An 18,416-nucleotide genomic window follows, 5' to 3' on the forward strand; every position below is an offset into this window, starting at 1 on the left:
ATTATAATTATGTCACCGGAAAACGAAAAAGGTAACGCACAACTTGGAAGAGCCTAAAGTTTCCTAACTTCGCTTCTGGTGAAGCAACGGAGTTGGAACAAGTAGATATGTTATAATTGTGTCGTCGGAAAGCGAAAAAGGTAACGCACATCTTGGAAGAGCCTATAGTTTCCTAACTTCGCTTCTGGTGAAGCAACTGAGTTGGAACAAGCAGATATATTATAATTGGGTCACCAGAAAGCCAAAAAGGTAACGCACAACTTGGAAGACCCAATAGTTTTCTAACTTCGCTTCTGGTGAAGCAACGGAGTTGGAACAAGCAGATATATTATAATTATGTCACCGGAAAACGAAAAAGGTAACGCACAACTTGGAAGAGCCTAAAGTTTCCTAACTTCGCTTCTGGTGAAGCAACGGAGTTGGAACAAGTAGATATGTTATAATTGTGTCGTCGGAAAGCGAAAAAGGTAACGCACATCTTGGAAGAGCCTATAGTTTCCTAACTTCGCTTCTGGTGAAGCAACTGAGTTGGAACAAGCAGATATATTATAATTGGGTCACCAGAAAGCCAAAAAGGTAACGCACAACTTGGAAGACCCAATAGTTTTCTAACTTCGCTTCTGGTGAAGCAACGGAGTTGGAACAAGCAGATATATTATAATTATGTCACCGGAAAACGAAAAAGGTAACGCACAACTTGGAAGAGCCTAAAGTTTCCTAACTTCGCTTCTGGTGAAGCAACGGAGTTGGAACAAGTAGATATGTTATAATTGTGTCGTCGGAAAGCGAAAAAGGTAACGCACATCTTGGAAGAGCCTATAGTTTCCTAACTTCGCTTCTGGTGAAGCAACTGAGCTGGAACAAGCAGATATATTATAATTGGGTCACCAGAAAGCCAAAAAGGTAACGCACAACTTGGAAGACCCAATAGTTTTCTAACTTCGCTTCTGGTGAAGCAACGGAGTTGGAACAAGCAGATATATTATAATTATGTCACCGGAAAACGAAAAAGGTAACGCACAACTTGGAAGAGCCTAAAGTTTCCTAACTTCGCTTCTGGTGAAGCAACGGAGTTGGAACAAGTAGATATGTTATAATTGTGTCGTCGGAAAGCGAAAAAGGTAACGCACATCTTGGAAGAGCCTATAGTTTCCTAACTTCGCTTCTGGTGAAGCAACTGAGTTGGAACAAGCAGATATATTATAATTGGGTCACCGGAAAGCGAAAAATTAACACAGGGCTTGGAAGAACCTATAGTTCTCTAATTTCGTTTCTAGTGAAGCTACGCAGTTGAAACAAGCAGATACATTACAATTGTGTCACCGGAAAACGAAAAAGGTATCGCATGACTTGGAAGTACCTATAGTTCTCTAATTTTGTTTCTGGTTGTAGGAACAAGCAGATATATTATGGTAGGGGAGCAAAGTATGCTAAATGTGCAGTCACTCGAGCGCTTTGGGGACCTATTGGGTTGTGATTATTAGGTCCTAAAACCAAAAAAGTTAAGTAAAATTTTCCATTTTAGTGGGGACTTCCCATTTTTTAATTTAATTTTCCATTTCCAACAATCTTTTTTCCGATGATAGCGCCATCTATCCATAATTCAAAAAAATGTTTCGAATAAAAGTTGTTTATTTTTATACAAACAATCCAAATCTGCAATAAGAAGCGGGGTCTACCATTTAAGATTTTAAAGTAACCCCCACCTCACCTCCGTGGGGGGTCGTGTTTGGAACCATTCGATAGATTTTTCAAAAACATTGATAAAGTGTATTTTGCAGTTTTTCGATATGATGTTTATTTTGCGAAAGATCGCGGGATTTGTATTTAAAATTTTAAATTTACCCCCCACCCCTCTTCGTGGGGGGTCAAGTTTGGTATTTTTCGATAGATTTTTGAAAAATATTGAACACGTAGTTTTTAGTTTTTCAATCTGACGTTCATTTCGCGAAATATTCGCTTTTTTTTGTGAAACTTTTTGACTCGCCCATTTCCGTACGCCCCGCTCAAATCGTCATATTTTTGAAATATAGACTCTTTTGCATGTACTTAACTTACCTTATCTTAATCTGACAATTTCGAATATTTTAAGGATAGATTTTTTTTCGGGCCCCCCTGAACGAACTCCCATGTGTTAAGAGCCAATATATGGTGGAGGTACATATGCATGGTACCACGTTTCTCCCCATATTCTGACGCGCTTGAGTAACTGCAAAAATCCCCGCTTGGGCTCCCCTACCATTATATTTGTGTTGCCAGGAAGCGAAAAAGGTAGTTCCCGAAATGTTCCCAAACTGTAGCTTATTCCACATAAAATAGTAAATTGCATAAGATGACACAAGAAAATAGTTTCAGAACAATACCAAAATAAGATGTAGTAGAAGTACAGGACAGAGACATGATTATCTACAATTACTAAACGTTCGTAAGTTTCCTCTGGATCGTCAAAATGAAAAATTTTAACGAACAATAACCGCGCCACGAACGCGCGGCGCACACACGGCGCGGAGTTCGCGGCGCGGATATCTGTCTCCGCCTTAACACGAGAAGATGATAATGTTAGAACTTGGTTCAACCGCAAATATAAAATTCTCGTCTTTAAGTGTTTTGATATTCATAATATTTACCGCAGAAATAGTTTCTTCTTTACTTTTGGGCAGTTTCGGTTGAGCCATTCGCCGTTCACTGTATATTTGATTTCGTATTAAATTAACGTCTTTAACAGTCATGTGGCTCAAGCAATCTACATTTTCTTTCAACGCACTTAGTCCAGAAAGCCACTCCGCATCCGCTAGGAAAAATATTCTAATTCGGATTCTTTGCACAATCTTACTCAAAAAGGACTCCTTTTAACAAATTTGCATGTTGCCAGGACCAAAAAGTGGTCAAAAATTTTTTAAACGTTTTTTTTTTTGTTTTTTTCCTAAAATTACTTTTTTTGCGCGGAAAAAAGTTTTTTTAGGTTTTTTGGATCATTCCAAAGAGAAAAGGTCTTTAGTGACTTTTCTCTAAAAATGATAGTTTTTGACATATAAGCGATTAAAAATTGAAAAATTGCGAAATCGGCCATTTTTAACCCTCAAAAACTATGTGAAAAGCTGAAAATTTGAATGTTGCCAAGGTAGGTAGATATTCTTTAAACATCGATTGATGAAATCCCGAAGAGTTTTTTGCAATACAATATTTAAAACTCATTTGTTATTTAATTGCTAATCAAGCGTGCACGACACTATTTTCCACCGACAGTATGGTGCAAATGAAAGGAATAAATTCGTTATTTCGTAAACCGGCGACTTTAAGGAAAAATCCCGAAAGAGGTCGATTTTTAATTTTAAAATATGATATTGTGGCATATATGGTATACTAGTGACGTCATCCATCTGGACGTGATGACGTAATCGATGATTTTTTTAAATGAGAATAGGGGTCGCGTGCTAGCTCATTTGAAAGGTTCTTCAATTCTCTATTCAGTAATGTAAACATTTACATAATTATTTATACAGGGTGTCCAAAAAATTTTTATTAAATTAAATTATTTGACAAAAAAAGAAGTAGAAGGACACCCTGTATAAAATATTATGTAAATGTTTACATTACTTGATGGAGAATTGAAGAACCTTTCAAACGAGCTACCACACAACCCCTATTCTCATTTAAAAAAATCATCGATTACGTCATCACGCCCAGACGGATGACGTCACTAGTATACCATATATGCCACAACATCATAACTTAAAAATAAAAATCGACCTGTTTCGGGATTTTTCCTTAAAGTCGCCGATTTTCGAAATAACGAATTTATTCCTTTCATTTGCACCATACTGTCGGTGGAAAATAGTGTCGCGCACGCTTGATTCGCAATTAAAAAACAAAGGAGTTTTGAATATTGTATTGCAAAAAACTCTTCGTGATTTCATCAATCGATGTTTAAAGAATATCTACCTACCTTGGAAACATTCAAATTTTCAGTTTTTCACATAGTCTTTGAGGGTTAAAAATGGCCGAATTCGCAATTTTCCAATTTTTAATCGCTTATATGTCAAAAACTATCATTTTTAGAAAAAAGTTACTAAAGACCTTTTCTGTTTGGAATGATCCAAAAAACCTAAAAAAACTTTTTCCATGCAATAAAAATAATTTTAGGAAAAAACCAAAAAAAAAACGTTTAAAAAATTTTTGACCACCTTTTGGTCCTGGCAACATGGAAATTTGTTAAAAGGAGTCCTTTTTGAGTAAGATTGTGCAAAAAATCCGAATTAGAATATTTTTCCTAGCGGATGCGCAGTGGCTTTCTGGACTAACTATGTATGATTTTGGACGGCCTTTCGGTCAAATTATCCTTAGCCTTCCTTTTGGCACTGCTACGCACAATCTGTCTATTAAGCGTCTTGATATCACACTCGTGATTATGTTCTAGATTACTTCGGATCACTAACTTTTCTGGCCCTTTCGTGAATATCTTCGCTTTACACGACCGTTTTACGCACCTCCAATACGTTTCTCCCGATTTTAGTAAAATCGGGAGAAAATAGTAAATTTAAGAGACCCAAAGGAGGAAGACCCAACCCTTCGGTCCTAACTTTACTTTCTGGCAGCGTCCAAAACACGGGTACTTTTAAGACCCTCAGGTACTTTAGCGTCGAAAACATGCCCGCCCTTTCGAACATCATTCAAAAATACTAAAATTCTGAGTCATTGGTTCTTCTTAGTTTAAGTTAGCTTTCGACATTTTCATTATGTCCTCACTTTGTTTAGCAACGCCGATACACTAAATGTTAACTTTAAAAAAATGCAAAAGTTATCGTTATATTATGCAGCATTGGAAACAAATATCTTTTAAATATTTTACATTTAAACTCTCAAAAATCAATTATATCAATATAAGGAAAGAGAGCTTTAGATTAAATTCGATTCGGAGCCACCACCATCGGCTGACCAAGGTTTCTGCTTTTCAGCGTCTTCAGAGCCGCCTCACAGTGTTCAAAATTGGTCAAAACGTGATCGAAACTAAATTTTTTTAAACTGTAAAAGTTATCTCGCTGAAAACTTAGAATAATAGGGGTGGTTTTTTTAGTTTTCATCCCTTCATTATGGGGTATTTTACTTAAAAAATATCGTTATACAGGGTGTTTCATTAAGAATGTCCAATCTTTTAGTTGTAGATTCTAGGCCTCAAAATATTAGGATTTAACCCAAATCACTTAAATAAAATGTGGCTCCTTACAGAGTTACAGGCTGTTTTATTTAACAATTTAAAAACTATTTTTGCTCAGCGTTTAAAACTTTTCGACGTATCCTTTTCATACTTGGAAAAAAGTGTAGGTACTGTAAACCCTATAAAATTATGTTAAACAAACGGTTTTGGCTGTTACCAAAGGCGTACGACAGGGGACAGTGAATGGTTGACCCTTCCCAAATTCTACGCAACTGGCGGAAATGCCATTTTAGCGCAATTTTTCGATTCTCCGATACTCTCTATGTAAATAACATACACTTCATTTGCAACGATAAAGTCATTAGTTTTCGAGATATTTGAAGTTAAACATGTAAAGGCACAGATATTTGATTAATGTATTGTGCCGCTTAATTTTAAACTTCAAATATCTCTAAATGATTTTATCGTTAAGACTGAAGAGTATTTTTCATTCATAATGAGAAAATCATTAGCTCTGAAGATATTTGAAATTAAAAATTAAGCAGCACAATACATTAATCAAAATATCTGTGCCGTTACTTGTTTAAGTTCAAATATCTCGAAAACTAATAATTTTATCGTTAGGAGTGAGGAGTATGTTATTTACATATAGAGTATATTCTCTATTGAGGAATAACACTACTTCATCAAAACTAAAATCTCTTTTCGTAACCCTAACAAATAACATGTGTTTGACATACTTGTAAACAATGCGTACGAGTGCAATTATTAATTCAAACAAATGCGCGCGGCGCTCGATGCAAACTTATGCGCATGTACTAAGTTGCGCACCTTTGCGCAGTTTGTCTTATATATATTTTTATTCCTTACATTGTAGTCTTTCATATAGTGAAGGATTTAATTTGGCACAAGATGGCACAATAAACGTAAAACGCTGTCAAACATTAATTTTATCAAAAATGGATAGGTTTTTAAACAGCCGAATATATCAAAATCAAAATCACCTTTCAGTGAAGGTGACTATGCTATTTTAATCTTTAAAGTATGTCCTTTTATCTCAAATAATTACTTTTATATTAGCTATCTACATAAATGAAGTAATAATTAAAGTAAAAGGCAGCCTCTGAGGATTTAAACTTGATGCATAAAATTATATTGAATTTTGTACTTTTGCTCATTAATACATCTGGCCCTAACACAGTGGCGTAGCTAGCCTCACAGGGCCCCCCTATCAAGGTTTGTCGCGGGGCCCTTTTCCACGACTGATATGGGAGAGTGCTAAAAAATTTTCAACAAAAGCAGCAAAAACGGGTGTATAGAATAGAATATAAAAATAAATAAGCAAAATCATTGGCTAATACTCGTAAAGTGAATGTGAATTTAGTTGGAAATATATAAAATATATATGAATAGAATATAAATATACTTTATTGTCACTGAAGATTTTACAATTTTATGGACAAAGCGTAGGTACAAAGAGTAGAAAAAAACAACAACAAATACAGTTTGATGAAATTACACAAATCGTCAATATTATTAGTCCTGTCGCCAGGGGGGGTACAACGGCCTTCTTAATTCAGATGGACTTACCCAAGTTTTTTTTATGAATTTTGACCCGTAGAACACGAATTTTTTGGGTAACAGTTGATCCGGATGTCGATAAGATTGTTATAAACAAAGAAGTTGAGGAATTACATAACAGCGATTTCTCGCAAAACAAAACATTTTTTTGTATTTTTTGGGTCATTCTAACCAAAAAATGTTCCTACAAGTTTTTTCGTAGGATGCATAGTTTTCGAGATAAACGCAGTTGAACTTTCAAAAAATGGAAAAATTGCAATTTTTGAACCCGAATAACGTTTGAATAAAAAATAAAATAGCAATTCTGCTTACCGCCTTTAAAAGTTTAAGTCAAATTATATCTGTTTTGAGTATTTGTATTGCTACAAATTTATTTTTTGATTGTTAAAAAAAGCTATAAACACATACTGTTTCCCGTGCCTAATACATGCGTTTTATTGCATGCTACTTAGAAATAGCCCCGCTTACACTTTTACCTCCTCTACGTACTCGTTCGATTTTAAATGAGAAATCATTGAAACATCACTCAAGCACTAGGTGTTTATAGCTTTGTTTTAACAATAAAATAATACATTTTTGGCAATACAAATAATTAAAACCGATATAATTTGACTTGAACTTTCAAATGCGGTAAGCAGAATTGCTATTTTATTTTTTAATCAAAAGTTATTCGGGTTCAAAAATTGCAATTTTTCGATTTTTTTAAAGTTCAACCTCGTTTATCTCGAAAACTATGCATCCTACGAAAAAATTTGTAGGAACATTTTTTGGTTAAAATGGCCCAAAAAATACAAAAAAATGTTTTGTTTTGCGAGAAATCGCTGTTATGTGATTCCTCAACTTCTTGGTTTATAACAATCTTATCGACATCCGGATCAACTGTTACCCAAAAAATTCGTGTTCTACAGGTCAAAATACATAAAAAAAACTTGGGTAAGTCCATCTGAATACAGGAGGCCGTTGTACCCCCCCTGGCGACAGGACTATATTACAAAATAAAAGATAATGAAATAAAACAAAACAATACAGAGTGTTTCCTTAGTAATTGGAATTATTTTAACTGTAGATTCCTGAGCCCAAAATATTACTGTTTAACCCAAATCACCTACTCCGAAAAGGCTTCCTATGAGAGCTCTTTGAAGATGGTGCGTTTTATATTAGTTTTTTTGAAATACCTCTAGAACACATCAATTTAGAAAAACTAAAACTGGTACGGCTGTTTATCTTCCAGAGATAAATATATTTCATAAATTGTGAATTTCTAGTACCGGTCATATGCGTCCTCTTTGGGTAGGGCAACCGTTATTTTATCGCATAACTTTTAGTCTTTAACTCTTAAGCATTTTTGACACTGGATTATTAAATTGAGTGGTATTCTAGTACTAAAAGTTACTCTTACTTTAAGTCGGTAGGATCCACCGTTTTCTAGAAAAATCAATTTGAAATTTTTTCGTCTTTTGAATTTGATCGAAATTTAAAAAAATTTCAAAAAAAAACGGTTTATTTTTACCGACCTAAAGCAAGAGTAATTATTAGTACCTCATAATTTAATAATCTAGTGTCAAAAATGTTTCAAAATTAAAGGCACAAAAAATAATGCGATAAAATACCCGTTGACGTACTGAAAATAGACATATTATATGACCGGTACTGGAAATTCGCAATTGATGAAATCGATTTATCTCTGGAATAAACGTACCAATTTTCGTTTTTTGTTTTTATAGTTTTTTTTGTAAATTTTTCTCACATTAAAAAAACACAAAATTTTCAAATCGACATTTCCAGAAAACGGTGTATCCTACCGACTTAAAGAGTACCAGTTTTGGGTTCTCTAAATAGAAGCGTTCTGGAGGTATTTAAAAAAACTAATTACAAGACGCCTTTTTCAAAGAGCTCTCTCTAGCTTCTATAAGAAGCATTTTCAAACTAGGTGATTTGGGTTAAATCTTAATACATATTTTGAGGCCAGGAATCTACAGTTAAATTATTTCCAATTATTAATGAAACCCCCGTATATTGCAAAATTTAAATAAATTGCAAATTGCATAATACAACCTTAGGAACTAATAAGTACAGAGTATAACACTCAAATATAGATAATAGTAATAAATCTAATAAACTCTAATAATCCAAAGGCGAAAAACAGATTCGAATTGAGACACTGTTTTAAAACCTGTTTTTTTCAAGCCAATGGTGAATAGACATTCAAAAGGAACGTATACAAAGAAGCTCTGTTCTTTAACGGCGAGCGACCGGTAAATAGATATACAGTAGGAAAAATGAAAGAATACTCATCAACGAACATATAAAACACGCTGTATTTTCCTGTCGCCGTGTCATACAAAAAATTGGCCAGCGCAAGTACATGTAATAATTATTATTACACGTAATTGCGCTGGGCAATTTTCTTTATGACACGGTGACAGGAAAATACAGCGTGTTTTATATGTTCGTTCATGGGTATTCTTTCATTTTTCAGACTCTACCTAAATACAATTTATAGATAAAGAACAGATTACACGAAAATACACAGTGTTTCAATGTTTCAAATTATCAAAGGTAAAGCGATTACAAATATTGCAATTTTGCATTATACATTATACAATGTCTCACACAGTCAACGGTGAATGGACAATAAGAAGTAGCTTAAAAACAAAAAACCGTTGTTGATATAGAACGGCTAGAGGTAGAAAATAGACAGGTACATGTACAGTACAGTACATAAATATAGTTTATAATAAAGAATTCATTACATGAAAATGTCGATATATCCCAACAATATGTACACTGTTTCAAAGCGTTTTAATAGTGAAATAATTGCAGAATAGTTTGTTCAATTTTTTGAATGGAATTTTGTTTCGACATGCCGCGTTGGGGCCCCTGAATGTTGGGGGCCCCGTACAATTGATACGGCTGATACGGCGGTAGCTACGCCTCTGCCCTAACAATCATAAAAAATCAATTTTTGCTGAGAAGTTGCATCATGAGTAGTACAAAAAAAAACCCTTAATTTCGGCATTCTCAGATTTATTTATTTTTGTACTTACGATCACGTTTCCTTCAATTTTGAACACTCTGTGGTGTATATCGAAGCGAACTGAATCTAAACTGTCGAAGTATGCATGTTAATAAAATATTAAATGCGTACGGACCCGTTAGCTACATCTATCTAGACACAGAGAAAATTCTCTGTGGGTCAGAGTGCAGAATCAGTGGTAACTATCTGTTGCCTGAGCTTTTTACAAATTTATAAAGACAGAGGCCGATAAATAGCAGGCATGGGAGGATCTACAATATACATTCATCTCCTGACCGATTATCTAGATAAAATTCCAACAGAATTCTGCATCCTTAGTACTTAAATATGAGTAAAATGAAATAAGAAAAGACAGCTTTAGATTAAATTCGATTCGGGGCCACCACCATCGGCTGACCATGGTTTCTGCTTTTCGGCGTCTTCAGAGCCACCTATGGTGTATTCTGAAGCGAACTGAATTCAAGCTGTCGAAGTATGCTTATTAATAAAACATTAAATGCGTACGAATGCGTTAGCGAAATCTATCTAGAAACTCCTTGGATTCAGTTCGCTTCGGGATACACCATAAGCGGCTCTGAAGACGCTGAAAAGCAGAAACCTTGGTCAGCCGATGGTGGTGGCCCCACCACCATCCGTCCTTCCGTCTTTCCTTATTTTATTTTACGCACGTTTGAGTACTAATGATAGTAATGATGCATAATTCTGTTGGAATTTTATCTCGATAAGCGGGCAGGTGATAGATATGCAGGGTGGGTTTTTAGTGCGGGATCGGTCGATAATTCCATAATGGTATAGAATATCGCAAAATGTTATTAAAAAAAATGTCTTTCTCTTCTTCTTCTTCTTCTTGTAATAGGACTATGTCCTGTTTCTTTTGTTACAGTATTTGCTGCGATCCGGAGCTCCAACTCTCGTACCATCGTTTTTTGGGTCTTTCTATGGGTCGCTTGGTGTTGGGCTTCTGTGTTTTCGCCCAATGCGCCATACGTTCAGGGTCCATCCGATCTACGTGGTCCCTCCACATGCGTCGTCGCGCTCTTGTCCATCTCACTACGTCCTGAACGCCTAGCTCTCTCAATGTGTCTTCGTTTCGTACTCTATCTCTGAGTGTGATACCTCTTATGGATCTTAGAGTTTTCATCTCTGTTGTTCTCATTATCTGTTTGGTCTTTGTTGTCTCGGCCCTTGTCTCAGCTGCGTATGTCAGTACGGGTCTAACACATGTCTTATAAATGCGGACTTTGCTTTCGGTGCTCATATATTTATTCCGCCAGATTATATCCCTCAGGAAACCAGATATTCTCGCTGCTTTCATTGCCTGCTGTTTTGATTCTTGCCACAGATGCCTGTCGCTAGATATTTCCACACCTAAGTATCTGCAACCCATTACCTGTTCGATTATATGGTCGTCCACTACTAACTTACATCTAATTGGGTTCCTGGATATTACCATCGATTGGGTTTTCTCTTTGGATAGTGTCAGGTTATACTTTTCGGCGGTTATTTTGAATTTTTGTAGTAGGCGTTGTAAGTCATCTTCGTTCTCGGCTATTAAGATTGCATCATCTGCGTAGCAAAGTATTCTCATGGTTCGGTTACCCATTTTGTATCCCTGATTCATTATGTTAACACTACCTATAACTTCATCCATTATTAAATTAAATAGGCATGGACTGAGGCTGTCCCCTTGTCTAATGCCTGCATTGATTTTGATTTCTTCCGTGAGCCCGTGTGTGGTTTTAATTCGTGTTTTGTTGGATCTATTGAGCTCTTTGATTATGTTTCTATACCTCTGACCTATGTTTTTCTTTTCAAGGATACTGAGCACGTCCTTTAATCGTACTCTGTCGAATGCTTGTTTCAGATCTACAAAGCATGTGAACATGGGCTTGTCGAATTCTATTGATTTCTCAACTAATTGTCGCATTATGAAAATAGCGTCTATTGTAGATCTGTTTGGGCGAAAACCCTGTTGTTCTTCCGATACACCGGCTTTCTTATATATTTTTTGGGATAGAATTTTTGTCAATAGTTTTGATGTAGAATTGAGTAGTGTAATTCCTCGGTAGTTCGTAGGATCTGTCTTTACGCCTTTCTTGTAGATTGGTATTGTTATACTCTCTCTCCATTCCTCTGGTTCTGTCATGTTGTTTACAATTTTTTGGAATAATGTTGTTATCTCTTCTATTATTTTTGTACCTCCGTATTTAATTAATTCATTTGGTATATTATCCGGACCTGGTGATTTTCTATTTTTTGATCTTTTGATTGCTTCGTTTACTTCTTCTTGGGTGATGTTGTCATTCTCTGTTTCTTCTTGGTGAATGTTTTGTAGGTCATTTCTTTGTACTTCATTATAATCGTCGTTATCGTCTTTGTATAGATTCTCGAAATGAGTTACCCATTCTTCTGGTTTTATTGCGTTAATTTTTAATTCTTCGGTAACCGGCTTCTTCCTGTTCCTCAACATGTTCCATACCTTCCTTTGACCTCCTCGTAAATCATGTTCCATGTCATTTGAGAATTTTTCCCAATATATTTGTTTTAGATCTTTGATTCTGTTAGTTGTTCTATTTCTTTCTGTGTGTGTGTGTGTGTGTGTGTGTGTGTGTGTGTGTGTGTGTGTGTGTGTGTGTGTGTGTGTGTGTGTGTGTGTGTGTGTGTGTGTGTGTGTGTGTGTGTGTGTGTGTGTGTGTGTGTGTGTGTGTGTGTGTGTGTGTGTGTGTGTGTGTGTGTGTGAAAAAATGGCTTGGATGCGAGTCCGTTAGCCACAGATTTTTATTTTATTTTTACCTCAATTTATTAGTTTTGTTATATTTATACGTATTTCACTTAAATGATTATATTTGTTTCTTTCAAGTAGTTTATGAGTAATTTAAATATTTCTTTCTGATTTATATCTTTGATACTCTTAGGGGGTCCTATTGTTAATATATCTTACGTATGCATCTTTCTTCTCTTTTGCTAAATCTTTGACTTCCTGTGTGAACCATGGTTTTTGGTTTCTGCCGCCGTTTAAGTCAATTGTTCTTTCTCCAATGGCTTCTTTTGCACTACTAGTTATATGATTTTTTATTTAAGATATATAAATTATATAATTTTTATATAAAAAATGTAGGCAATGTTATTCTCCAGGATTGGAAAATATGATCATTTCTACAGGGTGATCAATAACTGCGTGGTATATCGAACATATAATTTTTTTTAAATGGGACACCCTATATATTTTTCCATATTTATATTTCTCTTATAATTCTTGTTCATATAATATAGGGTTTTACATTACTATACAGGGTATTTAACAAGTTATGACCATTTTTATTTCGAAATCCCTATGAGATTAACACCATGTATATAAAGAAGTAATTCATAAATAATAATTTGTTTTATGTAATGAGATAAACAATATACTTTAGTTTTTAAATTAAGTTTAATTGAAATCATTGACGAATATTTGTATACAGGGTGAACTACAAAACCAAATTAAGATTTTCTCAATTTTTTAAATGGATCACCCTATAGTTTATTTTTAAAAACATTATATTTATGATACTCTTTCATTTTTATATAGCATTCCCTATACTTAAACTCATTACTTTTCGAGATATTTTTAGTTTTCTTCAAATATCGGGAATACATTCAATTTTTGTAGTAGAAATAAGTTAGTATTGAGCGATAATTAAACAAAATTATTTTTATTCAATAAATAACTAACACAAAATATAAACCATAACAATATGCAGCAAATGTATCAATAAATTTGATATTAAGAAATTATCATATTTCCCTAATATACAAGAATCGTAAAATTCATACAAATAAAAATTTATTTTGTATATAATAATATAACGAGATTATTTTCGTTCAAAAAATAACTTACACAAAACATTAATCAAAACAATATACAACTGATGTAACAGTTTTTAGATTGTTATATCAACAGTATTCTAAGCCAAGAAGTGTTTAGTGAAACATTCAATTTTATAAGCACTTTTAAACTACAAAAAACTACGATTTTTTAATTTTTTTTACATAGCATCTAGCATGTTTATATAGCATCTCCTATACCTAAACTTATTAGTTTCTGAGATATTTTTAGTTTTCTTTATTTGCCGGGAATACATTCAATTTTTATAAGTAGAAATAATTTAACAAATAAGTACATATTTTGTAATAAAATAACAAATATTTGCATTCAATAAATAACTAACAAAATGTATAAACCATAACAATGTTTAATGAATGTACCAATTAATGTGATGTTAAAGATATAAGTCTAAAGTAAATGTTGAAAATGCCCACCTTCAACGTCTATGCAATTTTGTAACCGATATTCAAATGGCCGAGCCACATTTCTTAACATTTTTGTAAGTCAATATTATTAAAAGCTCCACCTATTCTTTTTTTCATATCATCAGGCGTTGTTGGATGCTTCTGGTATACAAGGTTTTTTATATAGCCCCAGATGAAAAAATCAATTTTGGAAGAACTGGAGCACCGTCGTCGTGTAAAAACCTCAACCGTCAAAAAAATGTGGGCCAATCACATAATCGCCAACAACAGCATCTTAAACATTTATAAATCACCTAGTTTGACTATGATTGTTAATCAAGTGGGGATTTATTGATGCATAGTAATGAAAAATAGTATGAGAATTATATTATTAATAACTGCGCGCCAAAATCTGCAATTAGGAATGTGTTACTAAAAACTTCTTGGCTTAGAATACTGTTGATGTAACAATCTAAAAACTATTACATCAGTTGTATATTGTTTTGATTTATGTTTTGTATGAGCTGTTTATTAAATAAAAATAATCTTGTTATATTATGATATACAAGACACATTTTTTTTGTAGGAGTTTTACGATTCTTGTATATTAGGGATATATGATAATTTCTTAATATTAATATCACATTTATTGGTACATTTACTGCATATTGCTATGGTTTATATTTTGTGTTAGTTATTTATTGAATAAAAATAATTTTGTATAATTATCGCTCAATACTAACTTATTTCTACTAGAAAAATTGAATGTATTCCCGATATTTGAAGAAAACTAAAAATATCTCGAAAAGTAATGAGTTTAAGTATAAGGAATGCTATAAAAAATGAAAGAATATAATAAATATAATGTTTTTAAAAAATAAAATATAGGGTGATCTATTTAAAAAAATTGAGAAAATCGTAATTTGGTTTTGTAGTTCACCCTGTATACAAATATTCGTCAATGATTTCAATTAAACTTAATTTAAAAACTGCAGTATATTGTTTATCTCATTATATAAAACAAATTATTATTTATGAATTACTTCTTTATATGCATGGTGTTAATCTCATAGGGATTTCGAAATAAAAATGGTCATAACTTGTTAAATACTCTGTATAGTAATGCAAAGCCCTATACTATATGAACAAGAATTATGGGAGAAATAAAAATATAAAAAAAATATATAGGGTGTCCCATTTAAAAAATTATATGTTTGATATACCACGCAGTTATTGATCACCCTGTAGAAATGGGCATATTTTCCAAGCCTGAAGAATATCATTGCCTACATTTTTTCTTAATAACTTTTTTTGATATTCTATACCATTATGGAATTATCGACCGATCCCGCACTAAAAACTCACCCTGTATATTGTAGATCCTCCAATGTCCGCTATTTATCGGTCTGTGTCTTTATAAATTTGTAAAAAGCTCAGGCAACAGATAGTTACCAAGGATTCTGCACTCCGACCTGTAGAGAATAATATCTGTCTCAAGATCCAATATACATTGTTGCTACTAGATACATTTGTATTGTATTGTGCCTAAATATATGATTATTTAAATTCTCTTAACGAAATGTAAATCATTTTTAGTTAAAGAACAACAGGGATCCGATGTTGAAAGAGACGCTGCCAGAATATCATGTCTACCTCCATCTAAGTTGACTTTGCCTAGCGATAGCCCTGTGATACAGATATCTTGTGGTCTACATCATAGTATAGTACTGCTACAAAACGGGCAGGTAAGTTAGCACAATATTACTCTTAAAAATTTTAATCTGAGAAACTCGAACAGTAAATATTATTGCGTATCTTCTCATTTAATGGGTAGGCGCAAAATCTTGGTCCAATACTATTTAAATGCATTCATTTTTTTTTCGAATCCTGAAAAAACTATCCAATACTTATTGTTGAAAAATTTAAACGAAGAATAAAAGATTACATTATTACCGAGGGCCGAAAGTCCCAAAAGAAACAAAAAGTTTCTTTTGAATGAAATATTTGAAATTAGAAATCGCACGAAATTTTGTCTTTTCTTTTTCACCCCTGTAACTTATTAAAATAAACATTATAGAAGATTTTATGAACTTTCGGCCCTCGGTAATAATGTAATCTTTTATTCTGCATTTAAATTTTTCAAAAATACTTGGTTTTCTCAGGATTCGAAAAAAAAATGAATGAATTTAAATAGCATTGGACCAAGATTTTTCGCCTACCCCCTTAAAAGTATGTAATGAGAAAAAACACTGCCAAAATGAATTTAGTAATAGACATTATACCACTAAACCGTTCTACTCAGGTATCAGACATTAAGAAGATGACTATGAAAACGGAGAGAGAGCGAGGTAGAGAAAATTTAAAAGCAGGATATAATCAAATGGAAGCTAAGTTTCCTTTAAAGTTTGTTATTTTGATTCTAGATTTTGTATATAAATGCTTGTATCTTATTCGCGGTGTGCAAGTACTTGGAAGGGAAACGAGAAACGACCGTGCGCGAGTCGCGGAGAAATATTGCAACTATCTTAAATAATTTATATTGTCAATTGAAATTGTCAAATTGACGTATATTTCATACCTTCTGTCATTGAAGCAGAAAAATTATATATTGCTCCACAATATTGATATGATATGCAATTATTATATAAAGGTAAATTTAATTAATTGTATTTTGCTTGCAGTACTGCATTTTAATAACTAATTTTATTTACTACATACAATTGTTTACGTTTGCATAACATAACCTGCATCTTATTTTTTCTTCTTATTAATTTTTTGGACTATGGCCTTGACAATTATCCAGCAACCAGGACTAATATAATTGGCCAATATAATTAAAAGTGCGAATAAAAGTACAGAGCGTAGAAATAGAGGTCGCTTTGCCGAACTTGCACGGTCCCAATACAGTAAACTGAACTACTAAGGCTCAAGGCACTGGGTATACTTGAAGTCGTTGTAGAAGATGTGCGAGGTCGTTTAGGGAGGCAAAACACGCGAAATACGTTTATATAATACATAACTACAAAAGTTTTGTTATTGGCACTGTATCATAGCCTTTTTACAGATCAATGAAAGTTAAGCGAATGAAGTCAAAATGACTACCATCACCGATCGGCTAAGCTGGATAAGCAAATAATTCGTACATACACCAAGTGGCGAATTTCAAAGTAGTAGACAGATTGGTATACTTGGGCATGGGCTCCCTGATAAACAACAATAGCGATAGCTCCTCGGAAATTAAGCGTAAACTAGCAATGGCCCGAAACGCAATAGCTAAATTAATTAAAATATATGTAAAGACCGAACAATAATAAGGAATACTAACCTCAAGTTGGTCGATGCCCTTAGTTTTTCCACTGCTACATACACATCTGAAGCATGGACTCTCAAAAAAATCGATGGAAGTAAGATCGAAGACTTCGAAATGTGAATGTCTACAAGAAGAATTCTAAGTGTGCCCCGGATAGAATACAGAGCCAATTTGTCAATTCTGGAAGAGCTTAATATAAAAGATAGGCTATTAAAAAAGTAAAGCGATCACACCTAAATTACTTCTGCCACATAGCCAAAACATTGGGGACTATGAAAGTATTGGTAGTAAAAGGAAAATTAGAAGGCTAAAGACCGAGCGGAGACACGATTGACAGACCAAATGAAGACTCTGGTGGAAATATACCAACATGAAGCCGTTCATCTGACACAAAATCGCAACCATTGGAGAAATCAAGCTGACAATATTTAGGCTGTCACCACGCTCTAACAAGGGCTTAAGCAATGAGAAATAGAATAAAGTTATGCCTCTTCTTGATTTTTTGCAAAAGAGTACCTAAAACATTTTATTAGTAAAGTACCTGCCAGCCCTAAATCCACTTTTTTCTTCCTGCTTGTAATTGCAGTACTCTTTTTCTATAAGATCACTTAATATCCTTCCACATTCAATCACGATTTTATTAAAGAACATATTTTCTTACTATTTTTTTGTAGGTATACACATTTGGTTCCAATCTTAACGGACAACTTGGATGTGGTGACATACTAACCAAAAGTAGTGTACAGCTAATAAGATTGCCATGTAGTGCAATACAAGTAGCAGCTGGCAGTAACCATTCGGTAGTATTAACATCTAAAGGAGAAGTGTATACTTTCGGCAATGCTCAGGTAATGAACTTGTTTTATTACTTAGTCAGGTAATCAGAAAAACATTACATTGGTATTTTTATACAAGACAAAACAATGATTATAAGTAGAAATAATTACCCCAACGGAATATGTAAGGTGTTTCTAAATAAGGATGAAAAACTTTAAGGGGTAATTCTGCATGAAAAAATAATGCAGTTTGATCCATAAACACATGTCCATAAAAGCTTCGTT

General features: G+C 33.7%; 1 protein-coding gene across 4 annotated transcripts in view; it reads left to right on the plus strand.

The window, feature by feature from the left end:
* Positions 1-18,416, plus strand: part of LOC126889923 (E3 ubiquitin-protein ligase MYCBP2) — a 743,799-nt gene that overhangs the window by 87,392 nt on the left and 637,991 nt on the right. For all 4 annotated transcript variants that reach the window (XM_050658657.1, XM_050658658.1, XM_050658659.1 and 1 more), the window contains exons 10-11: positions 15,642-15,790; positions 18,030-18,203. In XM_050658657.1, coding sequence (XP_050514614.1) covers positions 15,642-15,790; positions 18,030-18,203 — 323 coding nt within the window. The remainder of the gene's footprint in view (positions 1-15,641; positions 15,791-18,029; positions 18,204-18,416) is intronic.

The sequence above is a fragment of the Diabrotica virgifera genome, chromosome 8 (genome assembly GCF_917563875.1).
Source record: "Diabrotica virgifera virgifera chromosome 8, PGI_DIABVI_V3a".
Taxonomy (NCBI): Eukaryota; Metazoa; Arthropoda; class Insecta; order Coleoptera; family Chrysomelidae; genus Diabrotica; species Diabrotica virgifera.